At 43.4% G+C, this 25,826-nt stretch overlaps 1 protein-coding gene and 1 long non-coding RNA gene across 5 annotated transcripts in view; both read right to left on the bottom strand.

Annotated features, from left to right (window-relative positions):
* Nucleotides 1-4,815: 4,815 nt before the first annotated feature.
* The window catches only part of RPS6KA2 (ribosomal protein S6 kinase A2), a 308,863-nt gene continuing 287,852 nt past the window's right edge, over nt 4,816-25,826 (bottom strand). For all 4 annotated transcript variants that reach the window (XM_069786870.1, XM_069786872.1, XM_069786871.1 and 1 more), the window contains 7 exons: nt 19,712-19,801; nt 18,044-18,202; nt 16,697-16,858; nt 12,316-12,392; nt 9,166-9,283; nt 7,862-7,999; nt 4,816-7,462 (listed from right to left, as the gene is read on the bottom strand). In XM_069786870.1, the coding sequence (XP_069642971.1) occupies nt 7,337-7,462; nt 7,862-7,999; nt 9,166-9,283; nt 12,316-12,392; nt 16,697-16,858; nt 18,044-18,202; nt 19,712-19,801 (870 nt within the window). In that variant the 3' untranslated portion in view covers nt 4,816-7,336. The remainder of the gene's footprint in view (nt 7,463-7,861; nt 8,000-9,165; nt 9,284-12,315; nt 12,393-16,696; nt 16,859-18,043; nt 18,203-19,711; nt 19,802-25,826) is intronic.
* LOC138686048 (uncharacterized) lies at nt 10,564-12,300 on the bottom strand. The gene is made up of 2 exons (XR_011325348.1): nt 12,015-12,300; nt 10,564-11,470 (listed from the first exon to the last, which is right to left on the bottom strand). It is a non-coding gene; the product is annotated as an uncharacterized lncRNA (long non-coding RNA).

The following is a 25,826-nucleotide window of genomic DNA, read 5'->3' as shown; positions in this document are numbered from 1 at the left end:
ATCTGAAAAGGTGACTGTGTGCTTTTACTGTGACCAACACATGGCATTCAAACGTGGCCGGTGCCTGGGGACTGGAAAGGAACTATGCAAAAACGAGCAGGATCCTTTTTTTTTCTTTTTTATTTCTTTATAAAGAAAGGAAAGGATGGGCATGCCAAGCCAAAAACGGCGGAGTACAGACAAAGGTGAGCACTGAGGCTTCTCCTGGGGGTGCCATCCACAGTAAACTCTTGCCCTGGTAGAGTACAGCTCCCCATCCCTTCCGCCGGGAGGGACCCAGCACGCAGCCAGCCCTTCAGCACAATCACAGCTCTTTGAAGTTAAGTTTGCACAGTTTCACAATACCATCAGCCCACGTCACGGCGGGGCAGCAGCAGCTGAGGCCAACAACAGTAGCAGCAGCAACACTGGGTACAGTGCACAGAAAAAAGGGAGCAAAGAGCTTATTTGCAAACAGTTGCAGGTAACAATATAGAAAGTCCAAAGATCATCATTCTGCTATAAAAATATTACACTTCATAAAACCATGTACTATAAAAAAAAAATCTATTCAGAAATGCTGGTAAACGTAATAAATATCTGTACACTGGCTGCCCTTTTCATACAGGAAACGTAAAAAGCGTGAGTCTCAGAATCATTGTTTGTAAACATGAATATGGAGCCTGTAAACAAAGTGCTAGATTTAGGTTCATATTTTGTCAAATTCATTTAATACTACCCAAGAAAACCCCTTGCACACATCACGACGTAATGGCCAGACTCCACCACTGCGACAGAAAAGAGGACCCTGCTCTGAGCTGTCCCCCTCGTTTCAGTGAAGGTGCATATGGATTAAGGAACTAATACAACAAGAGTGAAGGAGGCAAGATTTGGCTCTGAGTAGCAAATCAGAAACAATCTTTTAGCAACTGGTTTTCATTTTCTGCACTTCAAAATGCTTATTTCCAGCCTCTCCTTTCAAAATTTGCCTTTATCAAAGAGGGCATGCATTTTCTTCATTTGTCTTTCAGGCTACAGTGTCTCTGAAAACTATGACCATAACATCCATTTAGGAGACATAATAGAGCACAAATTGACTCTGTAACTATGTATACCAAAGCAAGAAGCAGTGGTTGTACAGTTCAACACTGAACATCATGGTTTACACAACACAGGCTGATGCCAAGGGCCAAATTCTTATTTTAGACTCTAAACTTTGGCTGCAAAACATTTCCATGTAGAAGCCTGTACTGACACCCATGATCAGGTGCCTGGTTAGCTGGCTGACGTGCCTGCGTTGTCACCTAGTTGCACATGGAAATGCAAGGTCTAGGCTCACAAAACTTATGAATAGATTTTAGCTAAAATTTGGTTCCAAGAACTACTGTGACTTTATTTGCTCTGTAACGTTCTTGTTCTGCACAGGCTTCTACCCACCCTTCACCTAAATACTGAGAATTTTAGTTCTGTACACAGTGAGAACCTCACTTTTAACTTCACTTTATCTTCTGAATTTAAACACTCAAATTTTTGCTAACTTTCAGAATACGAGAGGATGCACAATTGTTGCTTGTGTCTGTTGTGGGCAGACACGGAGGGGGGAGTGTGGGACTGTTCACAGAGAAACTGAGGTACCAGAAGCAGCTCAGCCGCAATGTCTCGGGGCAGCGTCAGCTAGGAGTTAAGAACGCACACTTCTAAAGCATTCAAAAGAGGAAAAGAAAATGGGCTTGCACATTTTCCTTTTTTTTATGAACTATAATAAAGCATCTTATTAACATTATTTTCGCCCTTTTTATTTTACTGTAAGGAATATCTGAGGTGGTTGGCCCAGTTGTGCTGCTTGCCTATCTTTTAAGATTCAGATATGTGACCCTGGAGCTCACGTGGCTCTTGTTTAAAGGCACCATCTGTAGAGAGAACTTTGCTTCTAAATATTTGCTTTGGCGTTTTTGCTACACACATCTTAAGACAGAGCTTTAAAACACCCGAATGAAAATAATTTTCCAGTGAAAGCTAAGATATCTCATTTTCTGCTATAGCAATCTGCTTGATCTTCCATGTTTGTCTGCCTTACTCCTACTAGGGATCTAGAAAGCTGTAGCAGTCCACAAAACCAGGAATTTCCTCTGTAAAAATGGGTAATTTAAAAGCAAACCCCAGGATTTTTTCTATCCTCTTTATAAAGGCAATGGTGGCAAAAATACACACAGTCAACATTATTGTCCCCATGGCATGTCATCTGTGGCCCTACACCTGCTGGTTTCAGGGCATTTATATGAACTTGTGGCCAATTTTCAGAAGCCTGGACGTGTTGTCCCCCTCTGTGTGCACAGCTTGGCACTGGTGACCTGCTGCTATACAAACATCCCATCGTTTATCACCCTGACTCTGAGCCACACCTGGGCTCAGCTCTGCGTAACTCAGAAACAGAGGGACAGAGGTGACACCGATGCTGCAGCCACACCAATGCGTTGACAGCACTGCTGGCAAAAAAGACGCTGTAGCCTTCCTGCTGTCCCCAGCCACTTGTTGTGACGCACAGACTTTTGCTTTGCCCGGTGGTGACCTGGCTAAGGGAGGTGCGACAGGACAGATGAGCAGCTGAGGTCAAGAGAGAGTGACTGCCTGCCTTTTTTTAGCATCAGCACTTGCATATGCTGGCATAAGCTCTGTGGACCAGCGGCATGAGAAACTCTTGTGGCACTCGTGGCTTAGGGGATGATCCAAGCCCTGGCATAATTCATATCATATACATAGAGCAACTGCCATACTCGACCAAGGTTCGGATGTATTCGGATGTACCAGAGCCGGGTACAAGTTGTTAGAGAGAGCACTGCACTACGCAGGCAAAACCAGCCTGTCCCTTAAAGATCTGCATACTGATTTCTAACGGAGCCTGATCTACCCTGTAAGCCAACAGATTTATCGTCCCTTTCAAACTCAGTCCAAAACCTATTCAGCCCCAAGTCTGGCTGAGAAGAGTCCCAGTACATTCAGGGTTAGACGAAGCACAGGGACACACAATTGGTACTTTGTAAGAGCGTGACACGCAACATCATGTCACAACGTCATGTCACACGACGTGCTTCTCCCAGCTCTCTCTGCCTGGGTTATCCCCAGTACCTGGGGCTGTCTGAGGGAGCTGCTGAAGATGAATTTCTGGAGAAGCAAACCAGAACCTATTGTCAGATGGACTTTTTTTTTTGATGTAGAGATTGATTACAAAGTATCTGTGAGGGTCACTTGTGGTTTGCTGAAAAAGTCAGGCTTTATAAATGCTATCTGCTGTTAAAAGTGGCTCAGAAAAAATTAAACAGATTTTAAACAAGTAAAAATTCATGGGGAACTGGAGGCGGGGGTCAGCCCTCCATCTGAGCAGCATCTCCCCCACCTTTGCCATATACACAACCTGTGGTGCTGTGTAGGAACTGGGGTAACTTCCCACGATCTTCTTCATCAGGGCCTTCTGGTTTCGTCATAGTCCTGGAGCTGCCGAGGTGGGGTCCAGCTCCGCCAAGTGTGGGGAGATGCCTCCTCCCTGCCGGGCAGACTCTCCTGGGCAGCTTTCAAAGTGGCTCTCCAGAGGAGCTGACTATGTCTGTGACACACACACTTCAGTGTGCCTTGGACGGTCGTTGTTTTGCATGCCGTGATGGCTCAGAAATGTAACTATACTTTTTGTAATAGCCTAAGGCACTCCGTCACTCTGTGGACTATTAACCTGCAAGATGGTATGATCTAATTCAAAGTGATTATTAGACTTTCAGGAGTTAAACATAACATTTAGTAAAAGTCCCTTAAGATTAAAAAGAGAGAAAGAGAGAGAGAAAGGCGCTAAGCTTTTTTCAGTTAAGTTTTCTCCTGGAAAGAATAAATGCTTATTGCTGAGCTATACTGTAGCAAGGAGTCTGGAAAGGAGATGCTGGTATAGAAGCAGCTGTAGCAGTAATTAGGCCATGGCCATGCTTCTTCGCCTGGATCCAGCTGGACCAGGGGAGGCGGCGGGTGCCATCAGTATGAAATAACGAGTGCCAACAGCCTATTCCTCCCTCTCTGCCCTTGGATTTGCGATGGAGGCTCTGGTATTTCAGTCCAAGTGAGCTGGATCAGCAAGACTGACAGTGGAAATGGTTAAATTGGGTTCATCTTGACTGAAACAGGACAGAAGACCCTCGGAGGAGCACCTCCCATGGCACGTCTTGGGGAGGGGGGGCTGATCTGCCTTGGGGGTGCACGGGGATGCATGGTTGGGACAGAGGGGAGGCTGGACGGGACAGCTTCTTCCATGGATGGGCACAGCCACGAATCCACACCAAGAGTAACCACTACTGTTTTCAATGACAGATTTTCAAGAATGCCGCAGACAGACAAAACTCTTCTAAGTATCACCTCAAGCACTGACTACACTTCTATCCTCATTTGGACAAGCTGGGACAGCACTTTTTTTGTGTATTTACATATACATACACATGCGCATACATCTGGATGCACTGGCAACGAAATCTTAATAAGTAAACCCCCTCATATGTAATTTCTAGGCTTATAAAATAATTAATGAGCATCAACATGTATCATTCTGTATGTGGCCCAGACCTTGTATGGTTAATAGGGTGATAGCTGGTGGGTTAGAAAGAGCTAAATCAGGGAGAGATTTAAACCATTAAACTTCAGGAAGAGCAACATCCTGTGAGCTTGGCCTACAATAATATTCAGATGAAAAAACTGCTCAAAGAATTAAGACTGAGTATATCAAGAAGGAATTAGACTGTTTCCGATGGCTGTCAAGAGAAAGCAAACTGAAGCAATGGAAGATGACCAGGAAATCTCAGGGGAAGACAAAAACCGTACATAATATTTACAACACTCTTTCTGCCCATATACAATACAATTACACTGACCATTAAAAATATATTTTGTTGAAACAGCACAGATCAGCTGGGACCCCAGAAAATCCAGCCTTCCCTCCAGGTTGCCCTTAGCATCCTTGTGCCCACCTTGCCTTCTTCCAGGACAGAAGTCACCTACAGGGAAACAAGGGCTGGCCAGAGCGTTTCTGCATCAGCCAGGATATCCCTTGCCTGTGGACTCGCCTCGCGGTGTGCTGCTAGCGGAAATATATGAGACTTAACTTCTAAGAAGAGGAAAAGTGTAAAGGCAACAAAAAGCCGATACTGAGCACAGCTTAGCCAGAGGAGAGAATGAGGGCTGCTGTGTATATAACCACAGACACACACCTGCGCATGTTTGCACACATCAGTCCAAGCCAATTCAGCCACTGTGTGAAGTTTCACAGCATTGTTTATTCTGGAAAAGAGAAGGGCTTCAAGGAGAGCTGCTTCGCAGCGGTCCTCTGTGCACAGCACATAAACTTGAACATTAAATATCGGTTTAAATTATTAAGAATAAATTTAAATTTAAAAATAGACTAATGCAAACAAACAAATTTCAGTCAACATTGGAACAGAGCTTGTTTTAGGAAGCATATTGCTATAGCAAATGCAACTCCTTGTTCCCTTGGACACTCTGAAGCAATGATCCGATAATTCCAGTCCAGCACCAAGACACACATACTACCCAGCAAGGAAAAATTACCATCTCTAGCATATGAAGCTCCATGTTCACATTTTCCTTTTTTTCCCATCACAGCAGAAAAAAAGCCAACATAGTGTATTAGCTTTTCCCACAAAGCATCTGAGGTGACAAGATTTACTTGGAAAATAAAAATTAACAAAGGCAGTACAAAGAAGTATCCTGGTCAGCTTGTGACCACCATAAGCCAAGATGGGTAAGAAAAAGAATAAAAAAATAGTTCACATCTGGCACCACAAACCTTGCTCACTTTCTTTGAAATCAGGGAATGAGAAAAAAGGTCCATTTTGCTGAGACGGTTTTAACACAGTTTTCTTTCCATGAACCTGGAAAATCCAGGTATTAGGGTACAGAACTTTTTTTTATATGTATATAAATACACATGTACATATTTATATAAATATAAAAGCAGAGCATCCTCCCGTTTCTCCTCATAATTTTTTATTATTATTAAAGCTTGTAACAGAGTTAGCTGGACTCTTCAGAAGCAGGTACTCTCCACACACACGTGGCACAGGGAGTTTAGCTCTGCTAGAGCAGAACGGCCAGGCAGGGACACGAAACGTTGGGCGACGGAGGCGGATTCGGGTGAGCAGCCAGGGAAGGGCAGGGAGCCCCAGGGTGGCCCTCTGGCCCGCCAGAGCCGGTCTCCGTGAGCGGACCCGGTGACGGGGTGGGAGGACGGCTGCACCGACCCACCCGGCCCCTCGGCAGCCCGGCTGCCCACCCACCCTCTTCGGCACCCGCCGCTGAGGAGGGACCGTCCCTCGCTTTTAAAGGGAGTCCCAGTTTGCCCCCCAGGCACATGCACCCTAGTTCCCTTTGGCAGTGCTCCCCAGCACGCTGCCACGGGTCTTTTTGCCCACTGTCCTCAAAGCATCCCGCGCCTTTCCCTGCCTCTGCTCGGTTCCCCAGCCTGCTCGCCTAGTCCTCCCAGACCTCCTGGTCACTGGCCAAGACCAGACACCTTTTTCTCCCCTGATCCACAGGCTCCTACTCACACTGTTTTACGAGAACGCTTTCCCACAGTCTCGTAAGACCCAATAATTTCCTCAGAGGACCGAGTTTCTCAGAGGTTTTCTGCTCTCGGAGACCTCCGAGTAAGTCAGGGCTGGTGGCACACACTGCTTGAGCGGTGCTGGCGTCGTTCCAGAGAGGGCAGGGGCAAAGTGCAAAAGATCTCTTGAAATCAGAAGGTATTTCCACCACTGACAGCTCACTCCCCTTCATGTTGTACAGCACTTGTTTCAAGTAAGGTACTATTCATGTGTCTCTGCAGCCTTCACTCTTCCTGGGGTGAGTGGAGATCAGTAGATGTCTACTGGTGACCGGCCAAGTCACTCCCTCGTGATGCACGCTGCAACAGCTGAAAACATTCAAACTCGACTTCATTCTTCATAGCAAAAAGTGCTTTTCTTGAGAAACAAAATGAAAACAGTGTTCCCATGGAACATCTTAAGGACTCAGAAATAGTAATTCCTAGGGTGGGAAGGATGGAGCACACCTACTTTATTTGGCTTTATCTCAGTAAGGAAACAGAGCTACTGGCAAAATTGGCACATCTTTATGAAGTTGTTAAACTCGGGACCCTGGCTGGAATGTAAAAGAAATGACAGAGCAAAGGAGAACTTTGCCTTACGCTGGGCTTCTGCTAGTTCTGGCGATTTCATGTGCAAGTTGTCCAAAAAAGTTCTGCTAGCCAAGTAAAGGTGAATTTCTCAAATAATAAATGGTGATTTTTCAAAGAGGCCTTTTGGGGGTACTGCTACAACCTGGTAGAGGTAAGTCTTTTCATGCCCCGCCGCTGAGCCAGATTGGAGGACAATACAGGCTCCAGCCTTGGTGCCTGAGGTGCTCGGTTTAAAGCAAAGTAAGTGGCTGCCATTGCACCCTGTAAAATAGAGAAAGAGAAAATGCTGGGCTGAAATTCAGTTCTTTGATGTGTTTCCCCTCCCTTCCCCTATTCAGTCCCCTGAAAAATGGACATGCGTGGATGGTCTCCATGAAATGATAAAAACATTTAGGCTGGCAAAACACTGGGGTGTCTCTGACTCAAAAAGCGGTGGGTAGCAGTATGTGCACAGAATGCCACCAGGTCATTACAAGGCAGCTTGAAGTTAAAAATATCAAGCAGGTGGCAGGTCAAAACTCTTTACTGTTAACACAGTGCCATATTAAATTTGGCCTCTGCGGCAAATAATCTTCCCAATTCCTCTGTCACTTTCCAGAATATTTACAGAAATGACAGCTCATTCTGCAAGGAAGGAAGAGGCAGGGGTGTAGGACGTACCTTCACCAGGTGAACGTCCTGTCTGCTGAGCTGGTTTTGAGACAGGTACTCCCTGTTCACTATCCATGGATGCCTTAGGACTTGGACTGCTGTGAGGCGCTGATGAGGGTCTACGTGAAGCATCTTAGACACAATGTCCTGGGTTTAAAAGGAATAAAACAGTAAAAGGGAAAAAGTAGTTAATAGCAGTGCAGGTTTTACTAAGATCTTCCCGGTGGCAGTGTCATCACCAGCATGTCCAATGGAGAGAGGGATGCACTTCAGATATGCTTTGTATTTTTTAAGTGTAAAGTCTCATCTTTAAAATTTTCAAGTGTAATGTTCAACTCTCAGCTGATAATCCCGTCAAAAGATAACGTGGAGGGAATTCAGCTTATTGAGTGAGTGTTAGTTACCGGTGACGTCGCAGGGGTGGTAAACTCCACCGAGAGAGGCTGCCATCGGGAGGCATCTCCTCACTGACTCCAAAACATGCTTGCAAAAGAAGCTTAGAATAGAAATCTAACATTCAGGCGGCTAAAATTCAATAAGATCAGTGCTACCACATCTGAACATTTTAATTTCAAAACTGGACATCTGATAAAAAATACATTGTGAGGCTCATAGGTGTTGGTAGCAAGACTAATATGTTACTAGGATTGCTCGCAGTTTTGTGGTGGGATATATGAATGTTCTTCCATTGGATACTACCAGTTGCTAAACCTGAAATCTCTTGCAGGAATCTCTAAATCCTGTCAAAGTTTTTGATTAATGTCAGGCAACTGGAAGCTTGCCAGCTTTCCTGCCCACCTACCTGTCTCATAGACTAGTACACAGCTTCGTGCCCAGAAGTCTCAGCACCAGATGTATTTTATCTCCTGGGTTTTCCATGCTTTGTGATAGATGGGCAGCCAAAACTGTGAACTGTACAGGACTTAAAAATGCTAGGTTGTAACCTGTCTGCTCCTCTGTAACTCTGAGGAGCAAAAAGGTGATTCACGTAGGGACCATACATTTGTGGCACTGACAACCCTACACTTCTTTTAAAAGTTCAGTTGCACCAAAAAAGAGTTCTGTGCTATTTCAATCTCCAGAGCATTCACAACTGATGGCGTTATATTATGCTCTAGTTTAAGGAAACAAACTACCAAAATTCCTGACACAGTATTTCATGCAGAGTGGTATAAGCATAAAGAAGCAAGCTTTTATTTCATGAGGCACTGAGAAATAACCTTTCTGACTATCTCTCTCTTAAGTTTGTTACACCTGCAGACTGCTAGCCCCTTTCAGAGAACAAGAACAAAATCTGAGGAGTGTTCACTGACCTTTGCAGTATCAGATACTGAATCCCAGTTTCCTCCTGTAAGTGCGTATTTGCCACTGCCAATCCTGGCCAGAATCTCCTCTGGGGTGTCGTCTGGTCCATTTGCAAAAGGAGTGAACCTGTTTAAAAAAAGAGAAAAAAGTACAGTGTAATTTGCAAGTATATGATTTCTAGGATCTAGTGCTAACTGCCACCGATTACAACAGGAATTTGGTTCCAGAATGGACCACAGACATCACTGCTTCATTTTCACTCAAACGATACAGTCCGGTGGTTCCTCATATTAAGTTGTTCTGCAGAGGAAAAGACTGATTCCTTAATTGTTTTTTTTAAATTTTTGTTCTGTTCTCATTTTTTAGGAATGAAATATTCTTTTAAAAAAATAGACAGGTTTTTACCTCTTTAATTGTTTTACCTCTGCTTCATTGCCAACAGAAGTACCTTGATAATGCCAAGAAAGGATAAAAATAATAAAGGAGAAAAATTAGGATCTGAAACAGAAAAATGGAGAAGAAAAAAGAACCCTTTATAATCTATTTTGCAATGCTTTGTTAACCATAACGTGCAAGTCTGTTGGGCAAAACAAATGATCTGCAATAGGTTACTTCCTGATCTAGCCAGTCAGAAACGACTAGTAACATGCACCCAGCTTTACAAAATTAGCGTCACATGCAGAAGGCACACTTTTTGTCTTCATAAAGTGACAAGTGATAAGATTTTTGTGACTGACTAAAATCTATCAGGCCAAGTTTTACTCTGCAATCTTGAACAGCTGTGTAGATTTAGAAGAAGTGGGTATTATTTTGGTTTTCCTTCCATCTGTCTTTTCTCTTCTGAAAACTTGCCAGAGTAGTTTTTAGATCATTAAACAGTTAGTTTGGCCGCAGCTTGCTATCCCACCTGGTTTCTAGTAGCAAATTCAATTCCTCATGCTGTATTTTCTAATTTTCAAAAACATCTCAGGCTTCACAGAAGTTCAGCCCAAGGAGATACATAATATTATTCCAATCTATAACTGTCAGAAGAGATGCACTAAGTGTTAAGGACTGGCTAAAACTCTGAGGTCTGTCACTACCTGCAATAACAGGATCCCAGGCTTGTGCTCTCATCCTGGCTGTCTGAGCCCTCTCTGCTCATAGTGATGACGGGAGGAGAATAAAATCCTGGATGCAAATAATACTCAGTTCCTACTAACTCTCCTCTGGTGAGGAAGAACAAGACCATCCTTAACTGTAGTTGTGGTACCTAAAAAGTCAGCACTTCTCAACTGTTCGCATTACTCTTATTTTCTAAGTGCAGAAAAAAGTGAGATACAGGTTAATAGCACCTGTCGGCAAATTTAATATCCACCAAGTTGTGCAATTTGTATTTCAGATTCAAATATATTTGGTTTGGTGGGTTTTTTTCACATTTAAAAAGGAAGCATTTTTAATATAATCAGCTAAACAAATGCGACTATGGATAATGTGTTGATTTTATTTTCCTGATTCTGGTTGTGCATCACTGCAAATCTATGGCATTAGCCAAATGGAAGCAGGTTTTCTGAGATCCCAGCAGACTGGGGGACTGCCCCAGCAAGTCAAAATATATTTCAGCTAATGATGAACACATTTGTACTCAGGAACAAAATGGGACAGGAACTCCTGGCAACTTTTCTACAATCCATGAGGCAAGAGACATGAATAACAGAAAGGTAGGGTCCAACTCTTTGTTTTCTGTATAAATCTAGGGATGAATCCAAGCTTCTTGCCACAGCTGAATGGTCATGAAGCAGCTTAAAGACCTGTGAGACGTCATTGAAAAGTTTCAAGCTGCATTTAGGTACGATAAATATGCACATACCATACCCTGAGAAATGAAATTCAGGGGCCTGATAACTCCAGGTTGGGTTTGCAAACTGTGCTTCCCATTCAACCCAGTACATCTTATTCCTATCCTTCACTGCTTAGTTCAATCCGTCTCATTGTCTGGGTCTTCTTGTGTCAATATTTAACTTTAGCCAATACATTGCTAAGTATATTTTTGCCAAGTTCTTGCTGCCTGTTGCTGTTCTTGCTGGTCTGTTCATTTACTTTCTGTCCTTTCTGAAGCATGTTTTTCAAATAGTATCTGAAAATTATGCTTGGATTTTGGGTTGGTTTTTTTAGCCTTTAAAGGTGCTCAGTTACCTTGATAACAACAACAGTAGAAGAAGAATGAAGCGGAAGGGAATACATGTATTAATAGAAACAAATTAACATCCTCTTGTGGATAAGGTGAACATGGTATGGCCCTTCACACTCCTATGCTTCTCTCCTAGTCTAAAACTTTCATACTGCTGTCCTGGTTTCAGCTGGGATAGAGTGAACTGTCTTCCTAGTAGCTGGTGCAGTGCGATGTTTTGAGTTCAGTATGCGAAGAATGTTGATAACACACTGATGTTTTCAGTTGTTGCTCAGTAGTGTTTAGACTATAGTCAAGGATTTTTCAGCTTCTCATGCCCAGCCAGGGCACCTGACCCAAACTGGCCAACAGTGTATTCCATACCATGGGACATCCCATCTAGTTTAGGAACTGGGAAGTGGGGGGGGGCAGGGAATCGCCGCTCGGGGACTGGCTGGGTGTCGGTCGGCGGGTGGTGAGCAATTGCCCTGCGCATCATTTGTACATTCCAATCCTTTTATTACTACTGTTGTCATTTTATTAGTGTTATCATTATCATTATTAGTTTCTTCTTTTCTGTTCTATTAAATCGTTCTTATCTCAACCCAGGAGTTTTACTTCTTCTCCTGATTTTCTCCCCCATCCCACTGGATGGGGGGGCAGTGAGTGAGCGGCTGCGTGGTGCTTAGTTGCTGGCTGGGGTTAAACCACGACAACTGCTTAAGTGGTGAGTGAGCCTTTTAGGAGTCTAGGTCTCAGCGCATGCTTATGGGCCAGGCTGTTAAAAACCTAAACAACTTGTAAAGTATCAAAGATATTTATGTGTTCTGGAAAAACTTATTTTAATTCCAGGTCTTGGCATCTTTTTCTTGCCTCATACAACTGAGCATGTTTCTCAGAGGAGGCCAGACAGTTTGCTGTCTCTCTCTGTGACTCCTTTCTGGCTTAATCAGTGCTAAAGTGCTAAGACCACTGGAGACGGCTGCTCTAGGAAAACCTCTTCACTCACCCTGCCAACATGGTATACAGCAGGATCCCCAAGCTCCAGATGTCACAGGCTGCATCGTAACCTTGGCGTTTAAGGACCTATGTGAAGGAAAGAGAGAGACGAAAATAGGTTAATCTGCATTCCTGAATTTTTAGCTCCTGATCTTCAGAAAGCACCAATTAGTGGTTGTATCTGCGGACATTTCCAGGGTTTAACCGCCTGTCTGGCTTGAACAGGTGGCTGCCTCAGGATCAAAACGTTCAGCAGTGGTGTGGAGCAAGGTGAAGCCCAGGCTGGAATGAGCTGGTTAGTGTTCAAGCCCAGCACATCTGTCACCTCCACAGAGACAGAGATAAATGCAGTTTGTTGGAGGCTCTGGGAGCCTCTCTGACCATCTAACACACAGCAAAGCAGAATGACATTTCAGTGTTTTAAAATGTTTCTTAAAAAAAAGCTCGTCAATACTTTGAAACGTATCCTCTTAACATAAAGGTTACCAAGAACAGCGTGGATGCAACAAGCGCAGGGCTGAGTGACAGTGATAAGCAGGGCTGAGCTCAGATTGGATTTGATACAATAAATGGATGCACACTAATGCATACCTAATGTCAGACTAGTAAAGATGCATGACAACAGCAAAGAAAGCTAAAAGGCTTATTCTTATCTTACTTCTGTATTAAGAAAAGTGGACACATTTAGACTGGACTTAAGAGATAACAGGCTAAAACTTGATCCCTTTTTCCTACGGGGAAAACAAGACCCGTGGTACTCAGCAGAGAACTGACTAGTAGGTTCAATATTGGTACAGGATGGCGAGTTATAGCAGTAAGGGTAAAATCTAGATTTCATTTATGCTAGCGTATACTAGAAGAAATGCCTATTTGAGTCAGTGCAGGTCCAAGCGAAAGTGAAGTCACCAACTGAGGCAGCGTTGCTGAGTTTAGGGGAAGAACTTTGTTTCTGCTTGGCTCAGAAAAGCTCATGGACCACCCCCAGATCTTCCACTTGCTCGTAAAAGCAAACTACCCTTCTGTTTACTCAGTTCTCATACACAAGGAGAGTTTTGTCCCCTTCTGATGGATCAGTAGATACATTAATTTTTTGCAAAGCACATGAAAAAGGAATGTACAAATTCAGCAAGTCTTTCTCTGACCTGCAGCCTTATTACCCAGGAGTGATTTCACCTCTCTGAAGTCCATCACAGAAAAGACCAAGAACTGCTAGGGAAAAGCAGTTTCAGAAAATGTTGCCTCGACAGATTTTACAAATGATGAGTGGTAAAGCAGCCATCTGCCAGGTATGCTGCTGAGCGAACATTTGCTACCTGGAAAAAAAAAATGGAGAAAAAGCCGCATTTCCTCCTGTTGACAAAGCTGGTAAAATCCTGCTTCTGCCTCTCTCTACTGTGCATCATATATATGGTCTCGGTTTTATTTGTTTCTATAACTTTAGGTCCTGCATTCATTCCCCCTCTATTAATGTTAGTTTTTATGGGAAAAACTTCTTTGCTCTTTGACAAACTCAGTTGCTTCTTGCTTCACTTGTGAGACCGAATACCCAACATTTATCTTTTGGTGTGGCCATTCTCATTGCTTCTTGAACAGTTACGTTTTCATTGCCTCCAATAACCAAGGACAACCGAGTCCAAGGCAAATGGCAGAAAAAAAGGGCAGTGATGATATTGAGTGGAGCAGGGTATTAAGCAAGCGGTTACACAACCCTAAAGAGATGAGCAGGTGTTGCTGTGTGCTGTCATTCAGTTTGCAAGAATGCTGCTAGATAACAGGGACGTTCACTCTGTGCCAGTGTCTAGGGAAAGCTTTGCTGGCAGTTACTTTTTATCGACAGCAACTTCACCCCACGGATAACAACAGGATCTAGTGAGAGTTATCAGCTGGTGTCGCTGCTATTTGAAAATGTCTCCAGCAGGTCTGTGCAACTGTGGTTAAAGCAAGAACACTGAGCTGGCAGGAGCAAGTGTGGGAAACCTTGGCCAAAACGATTAGTGTTTGATCTAGGGGGCAGATATTATCAAAAAGGAACAGGCATGTGTCTTAGAAATAGATCAGTCGGGGAAAGAGCTTTGCAAAACAGGCAGTGGTGTCCTGCTCTAATCGATGCTGAAGAATTTACCACCTGTGAAGGGGCGTTTAGGTCACCTCAGGAAGTTGGTGGGATCTGAAATACAGGCAAGAGCTGGTTCTTGGTGCCACACGTGGCAGGGCGTTGTGGTGACAAGGAACAAACTTCCCCTGGGTTCACCCAATTCTGATAATGGCTCGGATATTTATCCAACCCCCTTTTATTTCTATATGCTTTGTTTTATTGGATTAACAATACTACGAACACAGGCTTTTCTCAGTTGTGACACAAGCAGAGATGCGTATGGGTATGAAAGCTAATGAACAACGCCAAACGAGTAGTTCTTCACGGATTTTGGAGGAAAACTGCAGAATAAAATATTCTTACTTTATCCAAAAGGACCCTACTGCATCAGTAGGGAAACAGCAGGCTGCCTTTTCCCTCCTGACCCAGGCTAGCTCTTCACTCCCTGCACACAGCATGGCTTGCACTAGGTGGCAGCCACCGTCTTTCTCCCGGATAGCCTTCATCTTTGCTCATGTTCTCATCTAACCCCCAAATTAAATGTTTCCAAAATAAAGGGAGATCCAAGTGGGCAAACATGTCCTCCTTCCTCTGCCACTGTTCTCTTGTGGCATCAGCTCGGCTGACTTTCTGCCGCCTTGTTTAGTTTCGTGGGTGTATGGCAGACGTCGCAGCGGGGCTCAGGCGGGGAACGTGAAAGTCTAGTCCCGGCTGCAGGGCAGCATTATATCACAGGTAAAATGTAAAAGCACTTAAGGCTTTATGTAATCCCTCTGCCAGTTCTGGTAATGTTTCAATTAATCTCCAACATTTCCTGCATTAGCAGTCCCTGTCTTACTCATCACAAACATCTGGGAGTGTGATTTCTGCTTTCAGTTCAAATCAGAAGAGTCTGATCTAAAACTGCATTGGGCCGGCACCGTTTGTGATTACAGACACTATACACAATAGCCCATCATGAAAAACAGCTATATCTATGTTAAGCACATTGTACCTTGGAGAAAACCTGAGTGCTTTAAATCTTCCAAACATGATTATTTTTGGTTCAGAAATTGAACTGCTGTGGTGCCACAGAACTTTTTTTACGTATTTTGATAAATTTTAAACAGCTCATTCCAGTTTCTAAAATGAAAACCCAACCAAACAGCAATAAAACAACAAACCAATCTGTCTTGGCAATGGCAGATTTTTTACCAAAAAAAATCTGCTTTGAATTTATGCTGCCCCGGCAATGGTCTCAATTTAGCAAATGTTCCTTCTGATGCTGTAAGGCTGTGATTCCTGTAACTTTTGGTCACGAAAGGACCTTGTACGGAAAGATCATCCCATTTTTCTCTTCCCAGTTACATACCACGCAGATGAACATTGGATGGAGAAGAGTTATGAGGAAGAAAAGATTGCTGAATGATACCAACAGGGAGACAGTGGTATTTGACAGTAGAGGACAGATGAAGTATTGAAGAGCAATAGTTTTGTATTTTTCTTACAAGGACCATAACAAGCAGAGGAAGACATACATTTGAAGTTGTGTATTGCAAATACTAAAATTGCTGATAAGCATCACTCCAAGAAATGGACAATTACCCAGGAAATTAACCTCTTGCTCCTTCATTGGAAGGAATGTCCCAAGGGTCAAGTAAACTCAAAGCATTCAAACAGCTGTGGGACCCAAGCCCACTCCCGTGGGGCAGCGTGAAAGGAACAGCACTCGCCAGTGATGCAGAGCCACCTCTCCCCATGCTTGGGGCAAGCTGTTTGGTCTTCCTCCATTTCCCCATCTGTAAAAACAGGAAAGCAGCCCTTTCCTACATTCCCCCATAACAGGGGGGATTGGTACTAGGAAAGCCAAGAGGAGAGACGTTTCTTTAGCTCAATGAAGTCAACAATAAAGCTCCCACTGACTTTGGCGTGGTAAGGATTTCATGCATGGATTTTTCTTTTGACTCTTACTCCTGACAACAAGATTTCCCTCTTAAGCCTTATCCCGTTCTGATGCAGTGCACTAGAGGGGAAGCAGCTGAGCAGAAGCAGCTAGAGGAAAAAGGCTATTTATCCTAGTAATGAGCCGAAGCATTGTGCACGTCAGTCCAAGACAGACACCGGCTTCTGTCAGAAGAAACAACTGCCCTGACAAGATCAGGAATAGGAAAATTATGGTAATAAAGGCTGTGCAAGTGCCGGTAGCCTGGTTTCTGCCTTGCTCCTCTTGTAAAGGCAGGGAGGAAAAGGGAGAGAGGGAGGAAGGACTGCTTCCTAGGACAGGCTCGTTACTCACGGCTTTGAAAAGTGATCCTACCTCAGGGGCCACAAAGTTGGCCGTGTAGCAGGGAGTCATGAGCAGCCCGTTCTCCGCTCTCAGTTGCTTGGCAAACCCAAAGTCACAGATCCTGATGGAATCTGGGTTTCCTGACTCATCCATGTAGAGGATATTACTTGGCTTGAGATCTCGGTGCACCACCTTAACAAGAAAGCAGTGAGTAACAAGTGAGGAGAGGAGGTCAGGGAGCATCCTGGCTTGGCTGCCATATCTGGTCTGCTGGTTGAGGTAGGTCAAGAGCTCATGCTGAAAATATTTAAGTTTTGGAGAAAAGTTGCTTAAAAGCCTTGGGCAAATGAAGGGAAAAAAAAGGTTAAAGTCTGTTAAAATCAGAAAGAACATGTTCGACAGCCTCTGCTGGTGTATTAAGATGGAGGCTGCTGCTCTAAGGGGGGACACCTTTTCTGAGGGCAGTCAGAGGGGGTTGCTGTACAAACATGTCAGTGTCAGAGTCTCCTGCGACCTGATGGCCCTAAATATTCAGCTGAAAGGCGAAGAAGAAATCCCATCGTAGGAGGAAAGTGTGTAAGGGGCTTCTTGCGACTGTCAATGTGAGTGGCTCACACCTGAAGGGAGGGATTTTTTTTTTCCTCCTTTCAAAATGTATCACAAAAATCCTTTCTGTAGGGACGCAACTTCAAGTGGCTGCATGTTTTACCAGACATGCTGCATTTCAGTAGTGGGAAAACAGCCTTTATTTGTTATAGCAAGACTGACAAACTATCATGAACACATAAAAGCCCAACCAAAAAATGCACTTGTTTTAACGATGAAACAGAAAAAAGCAGCAAATATTTGACTAGTCATCCAAACTGCTTGTCCCTGAAAAGTAGAAAAGGGAAAAAATTTCAAACTGCCATATATAGAGAGCTTAGATTTTAAAAGCCAGCTCTTTAACAGCATGTCAGAAGCCTTTCCCATCAGCTGCTCAAACTGCCACTTCATTTGGAAAGCTGAGCATTTGATTTTCTACCTATCTGCTGATTCAGCGACCCTATTTGAAATTCTGCTAAAAGATCAGGTACTGCAATGATGACTGTGATAAAAAGTAAACAAGTAATATCTCAACAAGGTACATGAACTTGAAAATCAGCGTAGTTTGGGAATGAAAATACGACTTCAGCATACTGCAGTTCAGTTGGGAAATGGCTAAAAACCCTATTATGCTCTTTCAAAAACCAAATGTAATTATAAATATGGAGAAAGACTTTTTTTGGGGAAAAAAAAGTATTTACATTTCAGAGAAGCAAAATCACAGCTATTTGCTTTTTCTAAAAGTCAAATTTTAAGAATGTTGATGCGAATAGCCAAAAAAGCAATGCTTACGCCCTGAGAGTGCAGGTAGTCCACAGTCCTGGTGATGGTGCACAGCACAGCACTGGCCTCCCGCTCTGAGAAACACTTCTGCCGAAGAATGCGGTCCAGGAGCTCGCCTCCCCGCATCAGCTCCATCACAAGGTACACATATTTCCCATCATCATAGACCTGGAAGTGTAATAGAATAAATATATGGTTTGGACCCATTAACCTGGTAAAGGTTGGTCCTTTAATCACAGTGTTGGCTTGCTTGTGCGAGATGTTGCAAGAAGAAAATACCAGCTAATGTGTGGGAAACGTGCTTATTTCGCTTAACAACAGAAAAGGCAACTTTATAAAATGACCTAATCATCACTTTTTTCTTGGGTCTGTAGCAACTTGCTGATTTGTCTACACAGAAACACAGCTTTCCTAATCTGCTATCATGTCAGCAGAGCAGACCAAGCTGCTAAAAGCAGCAGCACCACTTTGCACAGCCTGAAATGTCTGCTGGCTCTCACCCAAGCCTCCTTCTCAGTAGTGCTCTCTCTTTCCACTTCTACAGGGTAACATTTGCCATTTCAAATATCAATATTTCCCTTTGACTCATGATCAGCTAAATGAACTGTATTATACTATTGGCCAAGACCCGCTTCCAATGATATTATATAGTTTAGATTTGCAATTCCGGTGAATGCATTGTTGACAACAGCCGCAAGATGTATCTACCTTCAACATCAATTGCAAGGGGTAAAAGGCATTTTTTGTCTAAATCGGAAGACAGCCGTTTTCATGTCATAATCCTTTATCTGGACTGCAATAATAGGTGGTGTTGTAGTCATCAATGCTAGATGTTTTTGGAAAGGAATATAAGACCTTTTTTGCACTGATTTTAAGATACTCTTTAACAGTTGGGAATTAGGTGAGACTTTCCTGAGGGGTTGTGATTAGAAATTTTTTATATACTTCTCTAAGGTCTGAACCATAACGTACTGGCCACTGACACCAGCAGAACTTTGTTCTGTAAACTCTGAATCTGACAAGGTGTGGGTGAGACCGCAGGCAGCGCAAGTAAAACATCTCCGACTAAAGGTCATTACTGCATGTAAGCATAGCAAAGGCTATTCTTCATATGAAATGCTGAAGAAAGATACCTTCATGGCTTCTCAGGCTGCTTGAGGAGAAGGTAAATATTAGAACACTACCGAGTGACTTGGTGAGCTCTCCTCTTCCCAACACAGCAGATACCACAGGCTGCATGGGAATGGCTGCTGCTGCTGAAAGAGCATCCCCTGCCCAGCAGCACCACTGTGTGTGTGTGCTCAGCAACTTGCTCCAAAACACCCAACTAGGGAGATCTCACTGCTGAAAAGTGCTGCAAAACCAAACACATTTTGTTGTTCGCCAGCACTGTGCCCCTTCGGTTTTACTGACAGTTGGTTAGATGCTAACTGGAGAATGTACAACCTGACCAGTCTTTCCAACTGCTATCCAGTAATTTGTTAAATCATGTTTTTCTCGTTGATTTTTTCCAACTGCTATCCAGTAATTTGTTAAATCATGTTTTTCTCGTTGATTTCAGTGGGTCTGGTTTTAGCTCTGACCTTCAGCTGAAGAATTTTCCAGACATGGACTGGCAGGTGAGCCTGACCATGAGGTGAAAATCATTTAATGCTGAAGTGCTCAAAGACTACTCACATCTTTAAGAGTGATGATGTTTGGATGCTGTCCATATCGCAAGAGGATCTCAATTTCTTCAGAGGGGTCTCTCTTGCTCTTATCAATTATCTGGAATAAATGAAGCACAGTGTAGTAAGATATCAGCTAGTAGCACTAAGCACAAAACAAGCAATTTCTACGCCTTAAACAAATTAGCATTTTAAATTCTTCTATTAATCATTGTTCTAGGAGAGGACAGCTCAAACCCTGTGCAAATGAGAGCCATGCTGGCTATATGCCAAAGCCAGATAGAGCAATAATTAGTTGAGATTCTGAAGGCATAGGCCCTCTTTTTGATGCCTATGGTTTGCCCGTAAATAATGGCAGTTACAATAAATGACGTTTAGAAATCAAACAACCTGGAGAGTTTTAAAATAATAGTAGTTTTAAAATGACCTCTTTGACATAAAAAATGGATACGTTCATAATATTGGCATATGCTTGTCTATCTGCTGATAAATTAATAGAAATTACTTATCAGGTGGGTTTGTCAGAAATCAAAATGTATAGACATTTACTGTCGGGAGATATGAGTTGAAGCTGTTGGTAATTGCTTGACTCTTGGGCCATGCTGTTGTAATGAACAAGAGAGTGGCCAGAGACTGCATTTGGCCATGTAACCAAACTCTGCCCATTCCTAAGCTAGAAAGAAATCTGCTCTATATATCACTTTTCTGTATTCACCGTCTTTTGCCTTATGAGAGAGTATAGTGAGACATGAAACCTTTTTAGTTCTATAGCAGCAGCTCAGAAAAACATGACACCTGCTGCTTAGAGAGCATCACTGCAGGGAAAGCCTGCTGGGATGGCACCGGCTTCTCATTGATGCTCCTAGTACCTGTATTTGGGATGTCAATCAAAGAGCTTCGATCATTTGCCCAGTTGAGAGCACTGATTAATACTTCTCACTTTGCAGATTTAAATGATAAATATGAAACAAAAAATAGCTATAAAATAATCCAGGGGAGATCTCTGTATTTTGGAATCTCAAATGCAACTGCACAGGGAATGGCAAAAGACTCATTCTACTAGAGACTCATTAGGAGTACAGGTTTTTTGGCACAATTTCTTATTGCTAGAAAACAGTAGCAGTACTTTTGAGTAACAGGTTTACCAAATAGGAATGGATTTTTTTTTCAGAAAAATCAGAATTCCATTACTGGCTTGGATTTCAAGGCTTCCAACCTGAAATGTGGTTAGTTCTCTCTAAGAACTAGGCACGGAGCACAGATTTAAAACAATAGTGCTTGCAGGGAAACAACTTTTAAAAAATCTCTTTTGTTAATGAGAATAAATGCCTGGTTGCTTTTGCATGCATTTTTAATGGCTTAATTATGGCAATACACATTTAAGTATTTGTCTAGAATTTTATGCATCAGTTATAATAGTACATACTTGAATAAATATCAGAGGTTTCATAGTCATCATGACTGGCATGCATTTACAGTGATAATGATGGTCAGTAGTTGTCCATGGTTGAAGTATGCATTTGAAGCTGTATCAGTGATTCGATTCTGAATTAATAGCAGTGTGACACGTGAAAGTGCAAGAGGGAGTCGATGCAGGTAAATGGCTATTGTCCACATTTGAGTAAATGAAGGAAAAAACCTCAAAAACAGGTGAATGGAAAAAATTCTACTAGCAATTCCTTCTTCGAAAAATGTTGTTCTCCCAGTTTAGTTGAGACATTCTCAAAAAGCCAATGAAACCCTGCCTGAATGACTCCTCATAAATACAACCACAGTGACTGAATGTGTCCCACTCAAGCAATAACTCTAACATATAAAAAGATCCTCAGGGCCACTTCCTTGGCTAAACTAATATCGCTCTTGTCAAGTTAATGGAGTTACACACATGTGCACCTGTTAGGCTCTGCCTGCCTCGTACAAACCAGCAGAATTCACTGCGGGAAGTACTGCTACCACTCTGCGAAGTACTACTATCACTATCGTACTGCAGCAAGTAATATATTCCAGCTTCCTTTTCTGTTCTATTTTCCTGTGAAAGGAAATATCCAGAGCTGTGGAAAATTTTAAGCAACTATTAATAATGCAGGACTATAAATGTATATATATGGCCTAAAAAAAATCCAAACCAAAAATAGTCTCAGCTATTGACACGAAACTCAAAATAACATAACCTGAAGCAGTCTGCTACTGATTTAGTAGCAACAACAGTAGATGATATATAATGCTTCTAATTCACAACATGCTACATAAGTCTAAATCTCAAGACAGTCCTACTAAATATGCATGCTTTTTGCTTTAATATGTCCACAAGCTGCAATACAGTGATTAAATGGACAAGCTGCCAAAAACCACCCAACAAATCGTTGTCAGAGCTGTGAAGGGAACTGCCCAATTCCTCTCAGTCCCTGGGAAGTCCAGCTGGACAGACCAGAACGATTTTTTTCCTCCACAGCAAGAGACTGTCACCGTGACTGTGCCCTTCTTCAGCATGCCTGTGACTTACACTTGGCCCACGACTGATGAAGCAGCAAACGAGGTGGCTGCTACAGCTTGGACAGAAATCTCTCTTCAGTTCAGACCGGCTGCAGGGTGCAGAGCTGCTTTATTCACATGCTGCAACGGCCACAGCAGCTCCTTAAATATGCCCCATAGCTCCGTCGTGATACCGGATTCTTCTCGTCTTCCTCTTCAGAAAGTTTCGGTGTGTTGTTAAACCCATGCCAGACTTTCCAGAGAGGGAAGCTGCCAGATCAGGGTGGTTCGGCCAGCGGGTGCTGCCTCCTTTTTTACACCCAGAGGCATCTGCATCACGACATGAGGTGCTGCATCGCCAGAACACCTGCAAATCTTGGCCCAGCTTAGTTCCGAAATGAGCCGTGGTAAAATGCAGGCCCAGCGCTCCTTATCGAACACAGGGACTAAGGAAGACGCGACACGGGCTTCCAGTGATATTCATCAGTAGTTCTGAGATTCTCAGAAAGTATCAGATTAAATGCATTAAATTATTTAAGTGGAAAGGCAGGTGTTAAATAAGTGCTTTTTGTGCAGCTGTACTTTCTGATTTTTCAGTGCGAGTGTTGCTGTGCGTAACGTCGAGGAAAAGCACGCTCCGAGCACCTTGGGCAGGCACAGCAGGAGAGGGGCAGGACGGAGGCAGCCCCAGCACGGCCCCCTCCCCACGCTCTCCCCACGCACGCCCGCCGGGCACGTGGCTTCTGCCATACTCGCGCAGTAACCGCTCTCTTCTCCAGACGGCAACACCCAGGCGGCTGGGCAGAGAGTCCAAAATCACCGCGAACACCTCGTCCACAATCCTACGTGCTTATCTACACACGCCTCCCCCTTCCTGGAGTGGGTCGATGCCAAGGTACATGGAGCAGCCTCGACCGTAATTTGAAAAGCGTTCGCCAAGTCAGACTTGGCGATTCCCAGGGAAGGTGAGGGAGGTGTTATAAAGTCTAACCGCAGCTGTACTCTGCCTCCTGGAAGCACCGGTGCCGCCCGGGGCTCTCCCAGGGCACAGACACGGAGATTCCTTCCAGTGGGCTTTGATCGGCACTGAACCACTACCAGAGCAGACACCCACACCAGGCACTTGGCTTTCCATTTCTGTGCTACTGCTTCTTCCTCCTGCTCCTGCTTTGGAGTTCAATTCTCTCTAATTTTTAAAGATCAGCTCTATTGTCAGCCCACCTCTGTGTATGGAGAGGTTTTAGCTTTGTCCACTGAATTCAACCAATGCAGATCGTGCAGACCAGACAACAGCGTATCTGGCACTTCACACCCAACCAACGTAGCAGTTAGGTGTGGTCTGCAAATTAATTTTAATACAATTTCTCTCAGAGCTGTGCTTTCAGGCTGCCCAGAGAGACCCCACAAGGATAGTCCATTGTTGGCTACCCTGCTCCAATGAGGACCAAAGGCTCTGGATTGTTTCTGACCTGTATACTGGAAGCTGCAATGCTAGAAAGAAAAAAAGCATTTAATGTTACAGATTTGGATACAGGAACTGCCATACTCTCATCAGACTTCCTACATGAGACCACACATGGCCACACCATGTGACACACTGTCTGCCCTTGTTCAGAATTAATATTATTATTAATCAGTTAATTTTTTTGCTATCTAATAGCTTTCAAGCTCTACTGTTGGATGCTGGCAAGCTAAATATGTCTGTCTGAATTTCAGATAAGCAATGACACTCTTAAACCCTGATTAAAAGCTGAGCAAAACTACGTAACTTCCAATTATTTCTTGTGGTAACAAAGAGCATTTGCCACCCTGGTCACTCTGTTTCCTCTGAGACACTGTGTTTTATAAGACAGACTCTTCTCTATTCGCCTCTGTGACAGCCCGTGAACCTCCTGCAGCTCTTCCTGTGCAAGGAATGATGCCTTGTCTTTAGGAAATTCATTCTAATTTGAACTCAACTAAAATGTATACAAACCCACTCTCTGTTAGAGTTAGGGGAAGATTTTCTCTGCTACTAGTCCTGAGGTTTTGAGTAATACGTAATGATGCCACTTTTCTACTTCTCTCTGCAGATGTGTGTTGAAGAACACCAACTCAGAAAGCCATCATAATGTATGAATAAGTTAACTGAAAATGTAACAAGAGCTCTGTTGTACTTTGGCAGAGAAGAGCTATGAAGCACAGGGGTCTTCTATTGTCCTTCAGAAAAATAAGAAACTGAGCCATACAACAAATAGACTTTTCTCTATGCATTGGACACCGAGGGATTGCTTAGAAACTCATCTGTATTAAACAGTGGGTGAAACAATCCAGAGTAAGATGGGCTCAGCACATGCAATAGTGTCCTTTGTTCTATTAGGGGACTTGTTTGTTCTTTGACTATCTCATCCTTTGTGTATTGCACTGACTAGCTGAAAGAAAAGGTGCATTTTCTTCAGCGGAATTCAGGGTAAGAACCTCATGGTATTTTAAAATTAGTTGAGATCCCTCAAAGGACAATACTGAACTCTTTCTCTGTCAAGGAAGAAAGGATCAGGAGAGAATATTTTCAGAATCCTAATTAACATGTCTGGCCAGTTTTTACAAGTCTTTTGCGTCAAAAAAAATCACCCGATTCTCCCTTACTAATGGGTTTTCAATGTCTTCAGCCTTTCCAGAGTGGGCTGATGAGTATAAAAGAGAGTATCCATACAGTTCTGTGCGGGTTTAGCCTTGCTGAAACCGGTACAGCAACTATACAGCCAGTATATATTTATATTTGCTCATTGCAGTTTTGTGAAGGTATTTGCGTGCCTCCAACTGCGTAGATAAATTTCTTCTTCTGGATCTTGTTATGCCATTAGCAGATGTTACAGTCCTCAGCTGTTTGATACCACCCACCAGCTGGGACTTACAGCCTTCACAGCCCTGCCAAAGAAATGCTATGTGTGAGCACTCCCTAATCTGCCTTGGGCAGAATTAGCCCTGTTAATACAAATTGCCTTTTCAAACAGCTGAAATTAACCCGGGTGACCTTGCGCCAGGAGGACGGCTGCGTTTCTCACTTGGAGTTTCTCCATCACTACAGTTGTGAGATTGGAAAAAGGCAAGAGGTAGGAGGTGACAATTTAACTGCCTCTGCTGTCTGGAAAATGAACAGCCTAAAAGAAAGGGTGAGAGAAAAGCAACCAGGTGAGAAAGAAGACAGAAAAGAAACATGAGCTGCACTGATGGGAAGAGCAGTGACGCAGGCCTGAGGAGAAAGGATGGGGCTCTGGCCAGGCTAAGCTGGAGCTAGCAGCGAGGAAACTGCTGTCTGTTGTTGGGTCTTTCTCTGCTGGGGAGAAAGGACTTTGTGCATCTTTAATGAACAAACGAGACTGCATTAAAACATTTGCTTGGCTCAGACTTGCTTTTTCCCCTTAAGTGGAACAGGATGCAAAAGCTCTGCCTAGTCATGTCTGCTGCTTTATTTTCTATTACATACGTCGGAGTTTTTTCTGAAAGCTTGTTTGGAGTGTAAGCATGGGTTAATCACATTTGAGAAGAGATCTATATAGCACGGTGTGATGCGATACTCCCTGTAGAAATCCTTTCCTTTCCTGGGAGAGGAGGGATGAACAAAGGGAGAATTAATTTTGTGTCCCTTTGCACATTATGTCTACACCATATCT

Source organism: Haliaeetus albicilla, chromosome 7 (assembly GCF_947461875.1).
Source record: "Haliaeetus albicilla chromosome 7, bHalAlb1.1, whole genome shotgun sequence".
In the NCBI taxonomy this organism is placed as follows: Eukaryota; Metazoa; Chordata; class Aves; order Accipitriformes; family Accipitridae; genus Haliaeetus; species Haliaeetus albicilla.
The sequence above is the reverse complement of the archived record's forward strand: the minus strand, read 5'-3'. Positions and strand labels throughout refer to the sequence as shown.